Source organism: Stegodyphus dumicola, chromosome 10 (genome assembly GCF_044657685.1).
Source record: "Stegodyphus dumicola isolate Sdum_Otavi_A_Nest chromosome 10, ASM4465768v1".
NCBI classification, from domain to species: Eukaryota; Metazoa; Arthropoda; class Arachnida; order Araneae; family Eresidae; genus Stegodyphus; species Stegodyphus dumicola.
This window is the reverse complement of record NC_140777.1, coordinates 142,288,655-142,305,110: the sequence shown is the minus strand read 5'-3', so window position 1 is coordinate 142,305,110 and position 16,456 is coordinate 142,288,655. Positions and strand designations below refer to the sequence as shown.

Below are 16,456 nucleotides of genomic sequence, written 5' to 3'. Positions count from 1 at the left end.
AGAGTAGTTCTGTTGTCCTTCCATACTAGCAAATATTTTTACAGATTTTCTAAGCAAATATTTTGTCAGATTGAAAGAAAAGGCCAAAAGAATTGCATTCATCAAAGGATTTTTGGGCGTTAAAATACTTTAACCTAATCTATCTTTTAAGTAATCAACACCTTTTCTTGTTGTATATGACCAAGCGGTTTCGGGATTTAAAAATAAACTCCTTAAATTAGAATCTGTACAAGGTTCTTTTAAAGCTGTCGTTTTGCCTGTGTAACTTAAAACAGGACTTGCGTTGAAGTATTGATGGACAAGTATATATCCTTCAGCATAAAGACCTTTCAGGGTTGCCAAAAGGTACCGAAAGTAAAGAAAAATTTATTTGAGAATAGAAATGCTAAACTCAAGGAAAGAGTCTTGTAGAGATTTAATCGTGAGATCTTTTGTTTTTTGGCTTAAAAGCATTCGTCCATCTTACCCTTCCTATGGCCATAAGATGATTAATTTAATGAACACTCGCTCTTTTAAATGTTCTGGGACCGAATCAAAAGTCACTTTAATTCAGGTCTGATGAATGGGTAACCATCTGTGACTAATCAGCATATCCTCAATGAACTGTTATCTCAGCAAGCACGTTACAGGACTTCCTGTAAGGGACGGTGCTCTATCTTGCATGAACATGGTTGCGTCAAGACATGCAGATGAAGGTCTAAAATAGCAACATTTTCTAACAAAGCACGATAACAGGCTGCATTTAATGTATAAGGCACTGGTCCAGTTCGTAGATGTTCTTCGAATGGACACGTGCCCATAAAATAGTAACTATAAAATCTATTCGCACGATTACCTTTCATATGTGAGTTTCGCGATTACTAGGTAAGAAATCGTGCGATAGCTCTTACATCGCATGGGGATTTTCCGCAGCTCAATGTGCAGTAGCTTCGAAATGCGCCTAATTGCTCGGCAGAATGCACCATGACTAATCCTCTTCCGCTGTCAGTGCATTGAAGAAGGTCATTGCAAATAACATAAATCTGTAAAAGCGTGAGTACACTTAACGAAATTAACGGGACAGAACGTGACGTGCTTTTGATCTCTCTTTTCTCTTTTTAATTTTTGCTACCATTAAACTTTATAATACGAAGGTTGATTATAATAATAAAATCAAAGTTGCCAATAATTGATTCAAAAATTTAGTGCACTTAACAAACCTTAGCGTAAATGCAGAAACCATCATTAGGTAAAAGTACTTCATACTCTCTTGTAGTAACTTCCTGTTAATTTTATGCCTAATACGCTACTTATAATGCTTGAACACTTTTGCTACCCACAATTCTTTAGCAAACATAGCCCAGCTGTTAATTATTGTATACTTCGACCCGACTGCTTAGATATTGTTTCACCTTCCGCATCAGATTAAAAAGCAATAGCTGAGCGTTTAAAGACTGTTGAAAACTGCTAGTTTGTTCTGGGTTAGAATCCAAGCCAATAAGATGGATGACTAGTTCGTTTCCGCTGTGTTTTCATGCGCAACGCTAAATACAAACCTAATTCACTTAGAAAATTCTTCTCGAAGACATCACTTCCCTTAAGTAAACATCTTTTGTGGGCATTCCCTTGCTCAAATAATCTAACCTAACCTTTGCATCAGAAAAGCATTCCTTTTCATCCAGAAAGTGTCATACTGTAGAGTTCCTCACTTTGTAATTCTAAGTTAATATTGGAAGTGAAGAATTTAAGAAATGATAAGGGAATAATCGCTTAAGTTCGGTGACAAGAAACAGCAAGATATAAGGGTAACTAACCTTTTATTATTCAAATAAGATTTAACAAAATTCCGCCTGGGAGTGTACAAACAAAGCCCGCACTTGGGCTTGAACTTAAAAGACTAAGAATTAAACTAAGATTAACTAAAGAAATATAGCCGAAGCTATCAAAGTTCAAATCGAGTTGGTCCCTTAACTTATTTGACTACGAAGCTTAGCAAGGGCCTGAGTACGGCCGAGCGTAATAACAGCTTTGAGAGAGAGAGTGGCCAAAAAGGCAGACGCGCGTAAATCAGAAACTCTGATTCGCTCTGACTCAGTAAGTAACTTCGTGGTTTAAATACCGCTCCTCCTCATTAAATATTCAGAAAGATTCCAAAACTACGTTCTGGCCGGAAGTAGTAAGTTAAGAATTTGACGGGAAAGGAACTTTAACTTAAAATTTAACTGTTAATAAAATTAACATAATCCTTACAATACTAATGTTTAAATATTAATATGATGCTGTAAGTGGCTAAAGCACATTTGCAGCTGAAAAAGAAGATTCTTTATTTAGTACTTCGAAATTAGTCCTTCAAATTCATGAATATTACGCTGATGTCTTGTCGATTTAACTCCTCTAATGATCATCCTTATTTTAATAAGCTGAATTAATTATTGTTAAGAATAAACATTTTTATTATTTTTATTCCCATAAATATTGAAGAGCAAATATATTTTTAACAAGCATCTTCCTTTGCCGCTACAAATAGACGATCTTCCACGATATTGTGTCATGCATTTTAATTCCAGATTTTACTATGTTGCGGAAAATGGGAATCTTCTGCCAGTAACCAAATAAAAAGTATTATTTAGGTAGTTTGAATGTAATAGAACGACTGAGGAATTTTGGTCAACAAAGGAAAAACTTGTTTAAAAACATTTTCTGGATTCCTTTTGCTTCTTTCTTTTTGATTGTTAAATATTTCGATTCTTCTCAATTATAATTTTATTCCTATTTTTCTAATTAATACTTTAATTCCGACTGTCCCTAGTTAATAGTAATGTTTGCGACTTCTCAATCGTAAGTAATACAAGTTTCTAAAATTAAAATTTTGTACTACTCTTACACTTTTATAGATGTTAATAACAAGAGTGTCACACTCATTTGCCATCCAGGAGAGTTACCTGTATAGTCTTGTATTTAATAGCAGCATAAATATTTTATTATTGTACAATTTTCAAAACTGATATTAATAAATTGAACACTTAAATTTGAAAGAAAAACGTTATTTTTGTTCATTAGAAATTATTAATGCTGCATAAAAAGTAATAGTTAACTGCAAGTAAACAGATGAAATTGTGACCAGTGACGTGGACCAGAAAAGTGTTTAATTACGCTTAATTAATTAAATGCGTTTCGTATGTTACAAGGTAGCTATTTTCTAGGTGAAGGTTACGCATATTTTACGGATTGATCCTGAGCGAAAGATAAATACAAGTGACATGGCAGTGTTTTCTTCATATTTAAAGAAAAATTCAGACACCTTTAAACATGGTACAATAACGAAAACAAAATACTCTATATAAACTCATTAAAGGGTGTCACATCAATGATCTCTTATTTCATTTTAATGTCTAATATAGCACTTATTGGAATTTATGTTTCGAGATTTGTAAAGTATAGTTTTGAACACTTATTGAACACAAACAATTTTTCCTGTGTCATTGTTCATAAAGTAGCGCAATTTTATATTATTCAAAAATTCACAAATGAGTGAAAAACATAAGCAAGGGAAAAATTGGAAATATAATTAAAAAATTTAAAGAAAATTGAAAGCTTTCAGATTTTATATTACACCCAAAGGGGCGTTTTTTAACTGTTCGTGCGTTGCCTTTATTTATTAAATATCATGTTATTCGCAATTAAACCACATAAAATTCAATTCAACAGTAATTAACAAAATATTTAGAAACAATATATCTTTAGAATTTCCGATAGACAGTTTTGCGCGTTGGGGATAAAAATGTTTGTTTCCGTACAGTGTTGCCATTGCTCGCTTTGAAATCGAATCAAAAGTTCTTTAAAGTTTTACAAAATATGAAATAGATAACAAAACAAATTCAGACTTCCACGTGCTCATGTTAATGTGGAGGATTACGTTATTCAAAATGTAATGGCTCTATGTACCGTCGTTTTTTCACAATGGGAGAAACATACATAATTTCATTGCTTAATTTCTTTAAATATAAAACAGGGCGATAATATTTGGTGACAACAGTTTAAAAAGTGATTCGTCGTTTATATTAAAACGCTACAAAATGCCGTTTTGAGATTAATAGCCCTACTGTGCTACCGCTCCTTTGGGCTAAAAATACTTATATTAAAAATAATTTAAATAATCACTTCACTAATTTAAATAATCAATGAGTAAAAATGTAACAAAAAATTATTCATTATACATCAAAGATTTTACTTAGAGTTTGGCTTTCTTTGGTAGCATAAACCAGTACCAAACTCCCAATAGACTTGGAGCGAACTATTGCTTGGTTTGAAGTAACAACAGAGTCTTAGAAAGGTTCAAAATAACCTTTTTACTATGTCAGAACTTATTAAGATAAACGCTTCTCGTGCGTAACAAACCAATCACTACTTGTTTTGATGAAACTTAAATTAACAGTCCAATTCAAATTTAAAACTAAGTTTACTAATCAAATACTACATACACAATTGATTTTAAATCCTAAGTTTTCTCAAAACTTTTCACTGGCGTAAAAATTAAATATCGGCATCAATAACGTAAAGCCGAAGAATTACAATCTTTTTGGAGTTGATGAAACCAAGTAACGTGGCCTCAAGAGTCAGAAACACGCTCTGTCTTACAATCTAAAACCCTCGACTTCAGTACTCTCAAACTTATTTGCATTCTGGTGAGGAAACGGAAAGGAGACGTAATAGTAAAACTGAAATTATAAGTAGTTGGTTAATTAAAATAATAATAATCCTACGTATTTACTACTACCAAAACTTTTTAGTCATAATTTTCTGCTTTTAGGGAAATCTGTGTAAATAAATCGTAGAGAGAAATAGTTTTCAGAAACAGATGGAGGAACTCTGTCAAAACACTTGAAATACCATCAAATTAATGCCATACACTAAATATTTAGTTTCTGAAATTCTATTTAGCAAAAACCAGTTTCTTAATTTTTATTAATATACGTTCCTGAAAATACTTGAGTAAGAGGAATACTAATTACGATTTATTCGAAATTTTCTTCACCATATCACTGTCAACTTGTTGCCACATCACTTGTAATTTTCATAGCAATAGAATGAAATATTCAATAACTTCACTATAATAATTTACCAGAAATCTTTTTCGAATTCCAAAGTTCTACATCAAAGGCTTCTAATAAAAGTGTTTTCATAGAACATGAGCATAGCTGTTCATGTGTCATACTCTAAGAGTATTATATTGTAAGCTACTTAATAATTTTAAAATGATTTTTAAACCTATTTTCTAAAAATATCATTTTTTAATTATTTTCTCAGTAAATGTAGAATTTCATCAATATACCAAGAAAAAATCTGTAAATTAAAAAAAATAAGTGCTTAGATATATCCAGAAATTCGAATTTTGCTGGCTCCAATACTGTCGGCTAAGTTGATCCATTTTGAGGATAGAATTTGTAAGTATGTTTGTATTGCAATTCAAATATGGAATAATAAACACCGATATAAACGAGATATTGCATATAACACAATTATAGCATTTCCGAATCTTCATTTACTTTTAATTTAAAGTCATATAGACGGGAATATTTTCAATGTAAAAATTTTCACTTATAAATCAAGGTAATTTTTTAAATTTTTGTTTGCTTGATTTTAAAAATTTGTTTTGAAATCTTGGATTTCGCTTCGTTTCAATGTGTTACAAAATGTTAAGTCTAAACTTTCCTATCATAAATCGAAATAAATATTTAATGCAATATACCGAAAAATGTGCGCTTTATCCTCATCAAATTTCTTTATCTGAAGAGCGAATATCGCGAGTAACATATATATTATTTGACACATACTTACAGCAAGAAAACTAAAAACATGCATTGTCTAAGCTTTCTTCAATAAATAGAAGATATAGTTACAGATTTAAACATTCTTAAAACACATGAGAATTTAATATATTATTTGCGTAACTGAAAATTGTAATGTAGCTCGGAGTATTATAAATGAAAAAAAGATAATTCTTACGTAGTTACATAGCTAATCAGTAGAAAATCTTAACTTGCAAAAGTCTGAACACTCTAGAACAGCTGTCCACAGAAATGAAAGTGTTTCAGTTAAAAATAGAACATTTTCCAGATGTCATATGTTAACCATATATAAGCACCTTCGAGTCCGGAAGGGTTAGTGTAATGATAATATTCTTGCAACTTTTGTAAGTACAGAAATAACATGGGACAAATTAGATCTTTAAAATTTGAGTTTCGCTTCCGCTACTCTTGGAGCCCACCAGCGGCCGAGCGGTAAAATCGCTGAACACTGGTAGTTCGGTCCGAGGTTCGAATCCCGCGAACGGGCTGGCTGCATGGGCGTTTTCGTGGTTTTCCCCATGTGTAACGTGTATACGAGCCAGTTTCCCTTAGAAAGTCCTCCACGAAAGGCATCCCTCCCCTTAGGCAGATAGCCCTAGTGTGCTTTGCCATAATTAAATACACCACGTTGCCGCTACTCAAAGAAGATTCTTCAAGCTTGTTCCACAAGAAAAGGAATTTACAAAGCCCCTTTCTCTAAACATGTACAGCCATAATAAACTAAAAAGAAAGCGGGAAACTAATACAATTTCCATTAAAAATGAGCTAGATAAGTTTCGAATGTGAAATATTAAGTTCTCGTTTAGTATATTAAATAATGTCAATATTTAAGTAATCATATATATTTCTTCAAAAAGCAAACGCTGAAGACTCATGAACTGTGTGCGAATCTTTCCATGGCTGTTTACGAGTTTCTCGAAATGTAGTAACACCAGTATTAATTTCTTCTGAAGTCTGCGTTTTATTAACGCAGGCAACAACAACAAACAAACAAAAAACTGAAAGCTTTCAGATTTTATACTACGCCCAAAGGGGCGTTTCTTTAACGTTGTGTGTGCTACCTTCATTTATTAAACATGATATTCTTAGCACTTAAACCATAAAATTCAATTCAACAGTAATGTCACAAAATAATTTAAAAAGAGCATATCTTTAGAATTTCCAATACACAATCTCTTGCGCTGGAGATGAGAAGAAATTTTTTTTCGCACAGTGATGCCGTTGCTCGCTTTGAAATCCCTGAGATTGTTAATCAAAAATTCTTTAAAGTTTTACAAAATATGAAATAGATAATACAACAAGTTCTAAATTCAAAATTTGGGCTTCCAGATGCCCATATTCGAGTGAAGGACTATGCTATTATTCAAATTTTGATGTCTTTAGGTACCGTTATTTTTACGCAACGCGAGAAACATTCACACATTCATGAAGATTCTTCATTATTTAATTTTTTAAAATATAATGCAGGGCTCTAATATTTGGTGGGAACAATTTGATAATGAAACGCCGTTTTATAGTGGATGACTCAAATGCCAAAACGAAATTAATAGCCCTTCTGGGCAAATTGCCCCTTTGGGCTAAAAAAAGTTTTGATTTTGTTTTTGTTGCTAATCTTTCTCCTAAATATAGACGCCTTCATAAATAATCAAGCTCATTTTTCAACAACTAAGCGTAATTCAATACTCTGATTTTCATAAGTGATGAATCAAAGGGAATTTTACTGGATAAGAATTAAAAATCTTCTTTGAAATGTAGTAGAAATTACGATTACTCTCAGTGAGATTCCAAACGACATTTTCAACTCAAAACTCGCAACTGAACTAGTCTTAGAGGTCGTTAAACTTGCGGTTTTTTTAACAACGTAAAACACCTGCTATCTTCTGCAGCTGATTTAGACAGCTCTCTAAAGCAGCCATTATTACTGCTGTCAAAAATAAAAGGACTCAAAGAGAAATTGAAAAAGCTTTAGAAAAGGCTAAGAATTACTTTCTTTAGCTACGGCCATATATGAAATGAATTTCTTTGAAATTCAACTCACGTACTTTTATTTATTTTTTCCTCTTCCTCTATCTGCTCGCTGTGTTTTGTTGAAATAACCGTAATTTGGTCATCCTAGCAAGAATTTTAAATATAATCTTCCATTAAAATACTGCTTGTTTTCTTTTGATTTAAAAATTTTTTATCGCGTGGGAAATGTGCACACCCAAATTTTCTACAAATGTTACGTTGTAAAGGTCATTGACATAATCTAGAAAGTTCATAATCCTCCATTTTTATAGAAATTTTGTAATCGCTTGTTCTTTGGAAGCATAATGCAGCTAAAGTACCTGCGAGTAGAAGCTCCAGGATAATACGTAACACCATGGTTATATAACGTAATAATTCATGTAACATATGTAAATATTACAGTAATAATGAAATGCATTGCGCGTTAGATTATTTATTTATACTGCACTTTACTTATTTTTCGTTCAGCTTCTATGGCAGCGAGCCTAATTCTCGAGAGATGATGCAGCAGTGAAAAAATGATTTTCTTCCATTATATGGGTTTCATGCAAAGTCTCAAAGAATGACACATCCATGAAACCACTCCTTTATTTCAAAGCATGACATAAGCTATGGAGCATAAGGTTGGAATCGTGCATGTGTAGTTCAATCAAGTACAGTTAGGATCTTGTGAATATCTTGTTGTTGTCGTGACTAATCTCGCGGGGGACGGGTCGTGACTAATGACATAGGGGGGACGGGTCCGAGGTCTCCCAACCTCTCGAAAGGACTTTCGGCTCGCTGCATATTTAGAGTGCTCCCATGCCGCACAGACAGTGTACATTTACTATCCATGCGTACATTATTCATACTTTTCCGGGATTCGAAACCAGACCCTTCGGTACATAAGTCACAGTCCAGCAAAAATGTAGCGGTTACAGTATTTGTATTGTTTCATGTCATCATGTCCCGGTTCTTCCTCGGTTCGCGCAGGTTATTTGAATACGTACAAAGCGCGCAAGAGCTATCTGGCTAAGGGAAAAGTTGCCTTTGGGGAGAATTTTCCAAGGAAAACTTGCTGGTATTCCTGGTACACAAGAAGGAAATAAACTAAGCAACCCGCCCATTCACCTGGGATCGAACCCAGGTCGAACCAGGTAATTCGATCATTCACCACTGGCCAATGGGGGCGTCCACTCATTCTATAACACATAAACTACGTACATTTTTCAAGTTCCTAACAACATATTGGGCAGCGGGGAGAGTGCTGGTATTAAATAAACAGATACGAGGACAACGATTTAACGATTTTCAGGGTGTTATCAGTCATACACAGTGATGTAATAAAATATTTTTTGTGTTAATTAAACAGTGGCATAATGAACTAACGAATAGAAAGAAACACTTGATGTGTATTTTTTTCGTTAAAATTACAAACTCGTTCATCTAAATGAATTTTTTATAACAAATACATAAATCTGAATTAATAAGTTGATTATTCATCGTTGTTTCATGACATTTGGAATAGTTAACAACAAGAATTCCTTTTTACTTTCTCTCTGCCATGATTTAAGTAGTCTTTTGGTAAGAACTCACGATAGATTGGTTTTCAAGTAATGATTGTAGAAAGGTGTCACCATTTTTTGTTTGTCTGATGGGTAAAAAACGCACACTTTTCTTATTTAGTATATTTTATGATTTTTTCTTAATTTACTCAACCGAAGACTAAGTCTTTGCTTCATCAACATCATTTGTATTTACATGGTTTCATTAAATGGCTCATTAGTTAATGACAAAGCACGTACATTTTACTTACTTTCACGTACTTAGAAGGGATTAAAAGAGATGCCTTGGTAGAATACATTCTAAGCAAACTGGTTCCCATTCAGGTTATAATCACAAAAACGCATGCAGTCAGCCGTTTCAAGGGACAAACTACCAGCGCTCAGAGGTCTCACACATTTTGCCAGAGGAAAACTTAAAAATAACTTTATTTTACCTCATATTTTTATTATCTATATTTATTCTATTTAATACACATAAGGAGACTTTTTATGTTCACTTCAAACACAATATTATAACTCATATTTTACTTGGTATTTTCGCGTTCGAGCTGGAACCAAAAATTTAATACAATAGTTTACGAAAACTAGATTTCATGAACAGCTAATTCGGTGAAAGTATGTAGCAGTATTAAACACATGATTTGAAAATGAAATAAGTTTGCGAGAGCAAAACAATTAGACTGATTACGCGAAGAAAATAAATCTATGATATATTTTTTCAAGTAATATTTTGATCATAAAATTTGTTAAAAGAAAAACTATGCAAAGAAACCTTTACTCCATTAAATTGCTTTCCTCTGGGTAAAACTACAAAAACTCAAGTGCTGTTCGGATATCTCAACTGATAAAAATCAGGCTCTGTTATAAAAGTAAACTCGTAAATTTTAGTGAACGTTTTATGATCTAGGAGAGCCTGATTATGCTATGTTCAAAAGCGCAAAATTTTACGGTTTGCAAACCAGTCTGTAGCTCTTCATAAGGCTGTATCTCCCTCATGAAACAAGGAAAATACCGACAGCTGAACGATAAGATCGGCTAATACTGGTAGTTAGCCTCGAGTTAAAATCCAGCCAAACGGGCTATCTGTATGAGAATTTTCGTTGTTTTTTCCCATGTTTAGCATGATTAGATTAATTAATTGATTAAAGCAAAGCAACTTGAGGACTATCTCCCCTATGGAGAGGGATGTCTTCGTGAAAGACTTTTTAAAGGCTACTGGCTCCATTCACGTTACGTCTGCGGAAAATCACTAAATCTCCTATGAATTCGAGCGTTCACTTGGATTAGAGCAGAGGTAGAACCACCAGTTTTCAGTGATTTCACCGTTCGGCCGCTGATGGGTCCATGTAAGTGAATATGATCAAATGTCCTTTAAAGCATTCTCTACGAAGATATTCCTCCCCACAGGCAGATATCTCTCGTGTGCTTTGCCACAATTCAGATAACCTAAACTTATAAACAAGGAAAGAAAGGTGTGGGATCCCTTAAAAACGCTGTGTCTAGGATTTTAGACTTGCTTAATCGTGCTTTGGAGCTAGGTTAAAAAAATGTGGCAAAAGTAGCTTTACATGAGTAAGATACGTATTGTTTTTCATGCGTTCTTTTTAAAAAAATAGAAGCAGATTACAACTTCAAACAAAATAGAGCAAGAATTAGTCGTCATAACAAGTCTCTATTAAATGAAAGTACATTTAACATTTATTGTCTCGCCTAGCATTGTTTTCTTGCTGTGATAAAGATTAATATTCTAATTAGAATATCAATGCTGATATTTTATTTATCATAGTTTCGTTTTGCAGCATGTTCTTTAGACAATGGCCCTCATTTCGATAAGTGAATATAGTTGCAGGTATTTTAAACCTCACACTTGTCTGTTGCTATCATTTCTCCAAATGAACTGATAAGCGTAATCTGTCCTTTCCAGATGTGCTGTCCCATATTATTTATCAAATGTAACTTCTGTAGAGTGGAGAGATAAATATCAGTATTATTCATAAATTATTTATGCTCATAACATACTATGTAGCTCTACATATACAACATTTACATTATATTTTTATACTATTATAAAATATTGCGATATTTGTAAAATGCAAAATTATTGTAGAATCCGAAAAATGGTTATAACCATCTTCTCATAATGTTACCTCTCCTAATAGTGGCAAGAGCTTGTTACAATGCAATTAAACATCAGTCTGAACGTCACCTCTCTAAAGCGACCTAAGCCACACAAGAATAGAGTCATCTAAAAACCTGAATGGTCGTCTTAGAGATGTTTCATTGTAATATGCTAATATTCACTACTCTACAAAAAATCTTATACACTATTTTATATTAGTTGCATGAGGATTACAAAACGAAAACAGAATAACGTGATTTATATATATTAAAACGTAATATAGGTTACCAGCATACAGTTCAAAGAACAGCATATGAAATTCAACTGATGATTTAATATTAGGTTTCAGACATGATAATAAAATACGAGATAGTAAATGGGTAGAGCTTCTTGAAAATTTATTGAAAACTACATTAAATTTTAAGCCAGTTTTTCAAGTCAAATTGAAGCAATACTTGAAGTTTTTCATAGCCAGGAAAGATGAAGAATGTATTGCACTGTCTCCAAGATTCAAATGACAAATCTCGCATTTGCTCTGCTTGGACGAGTAAATATTTTATAGTATAAGAGTTGGACAATACGGGGGATTTCGCAATTCCTTAAAAGACCTTCTACCTTAAAAGACGACTTAAAAGACGAAGATAGGAAACCTAATCGATCAGATCCAAGTAATGGGGAAATAATGTTCTCTACATTTTAGCTCAGATTTAACCTTTAAGTCTGTTTATTTCTTAGGGAGATTTGATTTATGTGTTGCAACGTCGTCGAGATTCGAATCGCAGACGTGTCTAGTTGCTAGATGGATACGTTCACTACTTACATTTCAAGAAAATGCACGGAGGAATCCGAGAATTTCCTTAAGAAAGCAATAATTTTATTTTCAGGTAATAGGACTTAATATGCAATCCCGGTGCAATGGATAGTAAAGGCTGGCTGTCGTGCTACTGAGGTTGAATTCGAATCCTATAACAAGGTATGATCCTTTATGATTGTAATGAGGAATGAGCCATTTGAATGCTATTGAACCTCCTGAGAATGGGAGGAGATTCCTCGTAGAAGATTCGTTTAATTCTACGAGGAAACGAATACAAGATTTTTTACATTCCATCTTTTGGGTACTTTTCGATTAAAATTAAGATGATGCTTCCTTCTGACAAGCTCATTATTATTCATGATGTCCTTTCATATGTATTACTGAACTCAAACATGGATAGTGAAAATGCTCTGGTATAGTATGAAATTTAAGAGCAATAATACCTAAAAACTGTTAATGTTTAGATAAATTAATGAAAAGTGGAGCGAGCATTAAAAAATAGATTTGAGGCATCGCGCATTCAGATGAACCGGAACTTAAGGTGTCTCTGTAAAATTTCGTATGTATATGATATCACCTTGCAAGCTTCTCATGCGTGCAGAAATTCCTCCAGATCCCACATGTGGGCCCCTTACGAGCGCCGAAACGGATCTTTGCCCCGAATACATAATACACTTTCGAAAAACTTTCCTCTCTCTTCTTCCGTAACTTAAGTGTGAAAGTGGGAAATCCCCAAACCATAACCCCGGTTCGAACCATTCTGTCGTCAAGCTATTGCTCGCACACGCTCCCGCTTTCTTTCTGCTTTCTTTTTCGTTAACATCATTTTTTGTTATTTAAAAGGGAACTTTTCCGCCTTTCTGCGCGGATCAAAAAGTAGGACTTCGTTTCCAGAGAGGTCAGTGGCAGTGGAGTTGACTGTTCCCATTTTCAAAGCGTTTCTCCTGTAGAAAGCTGTTAGACATGAAGAGACCCGAGACTCACTATGAGTTAGCCAACGAGATATTTTGATCGGTGCAGTTTGGTTTTTTTGGTGTCGTTGTTTTTATTATTGTGGTGTAGTTTGTCATTGTGCATATTGTGCACACTCTGTATGGTCGGATGTGCATTTAATTTTGGAATTCGATATGCGGCAAGCGGCGGATAACACGTGGTTTTGGAATACCAGACAGGTACGTAAGATAATAGCAAATTTTATTACATTTTTTTATTCTGTACCTTTTAGAAGGAAAGGATGGTATCTATAATTTAATAAGACTATTTGGAATTTTTTTTATATTTTTCATTGTCGATGTCACATGGCACAAAATTTGAATACATTATTACATTCATAATTAAATTAAAGTTAATTTGATTTTGATATTAATCTGAGTAAATTATATCATTTCCCTTTGAAAAACCTTTTCTTGCTTTTCATACGCTTAATTAACACAGAATAATAAATATAGCACAAAGCAACAATTGTTTTTCATTCTATATCAACTTTCTTTTCACGGCACAACATTCTAGTGTTATGCAACGACTGAAACTTATAAATTATATTGTTCAAAGTTAATTTTATTTCCATATTAATCTGCGTAAGTTATGTCACTTATCTTCGAAAAAGCTTTGTTGATTTTCGTCCTCTTCATTAACACAGAATAATAAATCTAGCACACAGCAATAGTTGTTTTTTACAGTATATTATCTTTATTTTCACGTCACAACATTCTAGTATTCTACAACCATACCAAACTACTGAAATATAAAACACTCCCTGTTCAAAACATGAAAGATTAAAGATTACTGATTGCTAATGAAATCATACTGCAAACTTTATGACGAATTTCTTTTATCCTTATAAATTTATACTTGTTCTCTAGTTTAAACTTTTAATTCTGAAAATTCTTGTTCGGTTAATATATTCAGCAAAAGTTAATTAAAAATTAATTTAATCAGATGTAACATACAATATTTTACACAATCATTTCTATCAAAACGCATTTAAACTCATTTCTTATTAACATGGCTTTACAAACCTTTTTTTTTTTTCTCCTCTTTTCATTATTAGCGTTTTGTGTGTTTACTTTATTTATTAAGTTTCAAATTCTTGGTGCTTACGCCACATAGCATTCGATTCAGCAACAGAATCATAAAATATTTAAAAGCAGCCTATCTTTAGAATTTCCGATATACAGTCTTGCACGTCTGGAGATAAAAATGTCTTTTTTTCGTACAGTGTTGCCATTGCTCGCTTTGAAATCATTGAGTTTGGTAATAAAAAATTCGTTAAAATTTTTAAAAATATGAAAACAGGTAATTAAACAAATTCCAAATTTGGGCTTCCAGATGCCCATATTCAAGTGGAGGACTACATTATTCAAATTTTGATGTCTCCAGGTACCGTTGTTTTTTCACAATGCGAGAAACATGCATACATTCATGCAAATTCTTCATTATTTAATGTCTTTAAATATTATTCAGGACTCTAATAATGTTTGGCGACAACAATTTGAAAAGTGAAACGCAGTTATAGTAGACGCAAAAACAAAATTAATTGCCCTTTCGGACAAATTGCTTCATTTGGGCTAATAATATTAATAATAATAATAAGTTATTATTTGAAAACTATATTTAGTATTCAAAATTAGATATTCATTAATTAATGAGCTGATTTATCTTTATGATATTTTCACGTTAATTGTCATTAAAGATATCAGTTTAGCAGGTGCCTCCAATCAAGGGCAATTGTGTTCCACTTACCGTATCTTACTTACGATAGATAAAATTTATACTGTGATCGGCAAATTTATTCACATACGAGCAGATTAAAAAGGTAAATATATCTTGATGAAATTTTTAAACTTTGTTTTTACATTTGTTTCAACGGCGATACAAAATTTTAATTTGCTGTACCAAGGGAATTGCTAGTCGAAAGTTTCTCGATTCATATTTTTCATTTAAGTTTTCTTTTAAACGTGTTTAGTGAAGTTAAAATGAGAAGAGCAGCTTTAAATGGTCTTGACCTTCACCTTCCATTAAAATTCATGACCGTCGTCTTTGTTTAAAAGAAGGGAAATGCTATTAACAGATCTTATCTCTAACTATTGTGTTCTTTCTCCATTGTATTCACTACAGCTCAGATTATTTTCTTGAACGCGTTCTGAAAAAAGGGAAGTTTACATTACCAAGTATAATAAAAAAATAAGAAAAATAAAATCTGATGAATAAATCATGGCATTTACTTTAAATTCTGGAGTTTTTGGTTCATTGAAGTGTTAGGGTTTTAATACTGCATTATATTTAAGCCTTTTTTCAGATTTAAATTGCACTTATACTTTTTTTTTTTACTTTTAATTTGCAATAAATTGTTAATGTTGTACTTTTTTCCATCTTCTTTTTGGCTATCGTAAAGAAAAACTCAGTAGCTGTACATTTTTATACTCTTTAAATAGATTTCCGTTCTTTGCATGACAATGTTCACTTTTAAGGCATTTACAGTATCCATCCCGAATTTTAAATAAGAAATGGGATTTAAATAAGAACTTTAACCCGATTTTGTTTCACAGCATAAATTTTACGTTCGATGCGTTTTTCTCTCTAACTTTACAGTAAGAACTAATTTATCGCAATAAATTAATGCTGTTAATACAACAAGGTTTCTGCAAATTCCGTGAAGCTTGTGATAAATTTAAGCTTGTGTGAAGCTTGTGATAAATTTGTATCTTCTCTCGATTGTTTTTCAACTATTTATTAAATGTTTAACTTCTCAGTCAAACTATTTCATAATACTTCCGCATTATAATAATCTGTTTTCTACCCTTTACCTGAAAGGAAAAATGAAATTTGTAGTAGTATATGATTCGTTCTTTAGTATAAATCAGTTCTGCTATCAGTTAGGAAAGCTTAAATTCCCCATCTTCCCTTCCCCCAATAAAAGCAACTATTTATGCAGCAAAGATAATTATCTATATTATTATAATTATTTGGTTATATATTATCTGGTATGTATATTATTATAATTATATGGTTCATTAACCGAGTTCTTGTATTTAATTAATAATTATAACGATCCCTCTACAAACCAATTATCCAGATAATTTTATTCTTCTGCGAAGGTGATCGTTATAGAGAGGCCCTGCTCATTGTCGATCTGTATCTTGGT

The 16,456-nt window shown here is 32.6% G+C and overlaps 1 protein-coding gene across 3 annotated transcripts in view; it reads left to right on the top strand.

Moving 5' to 3' along the window:
- Nucleotides 1-16,456, top strand: part of LOC118186860 (uncharacterized) — a 107,133-nt gene that overhangs the window by 45,893 nt on the left and 44,784 nt on the right. Inside the window, exon 1 of one of the 3 annotated variants that reach the window (XM_035357024.2) lies at nt 13,200-13,484. The exons of the other annotated variants lie outside the window; for them this stretch is intronic. Coding sequence (XP_035212915.2) covers nt 13,440-13,484 — 45 coding nt within the window. The 5' untranslated portion in view covers nt 13,200-13,439. Of the gene's footprint in view, nt 1-13,199; nt 13,485-16,456 lie in introns of those variants that run through there. 3 annotated transcript variants of the gene reach the window in all.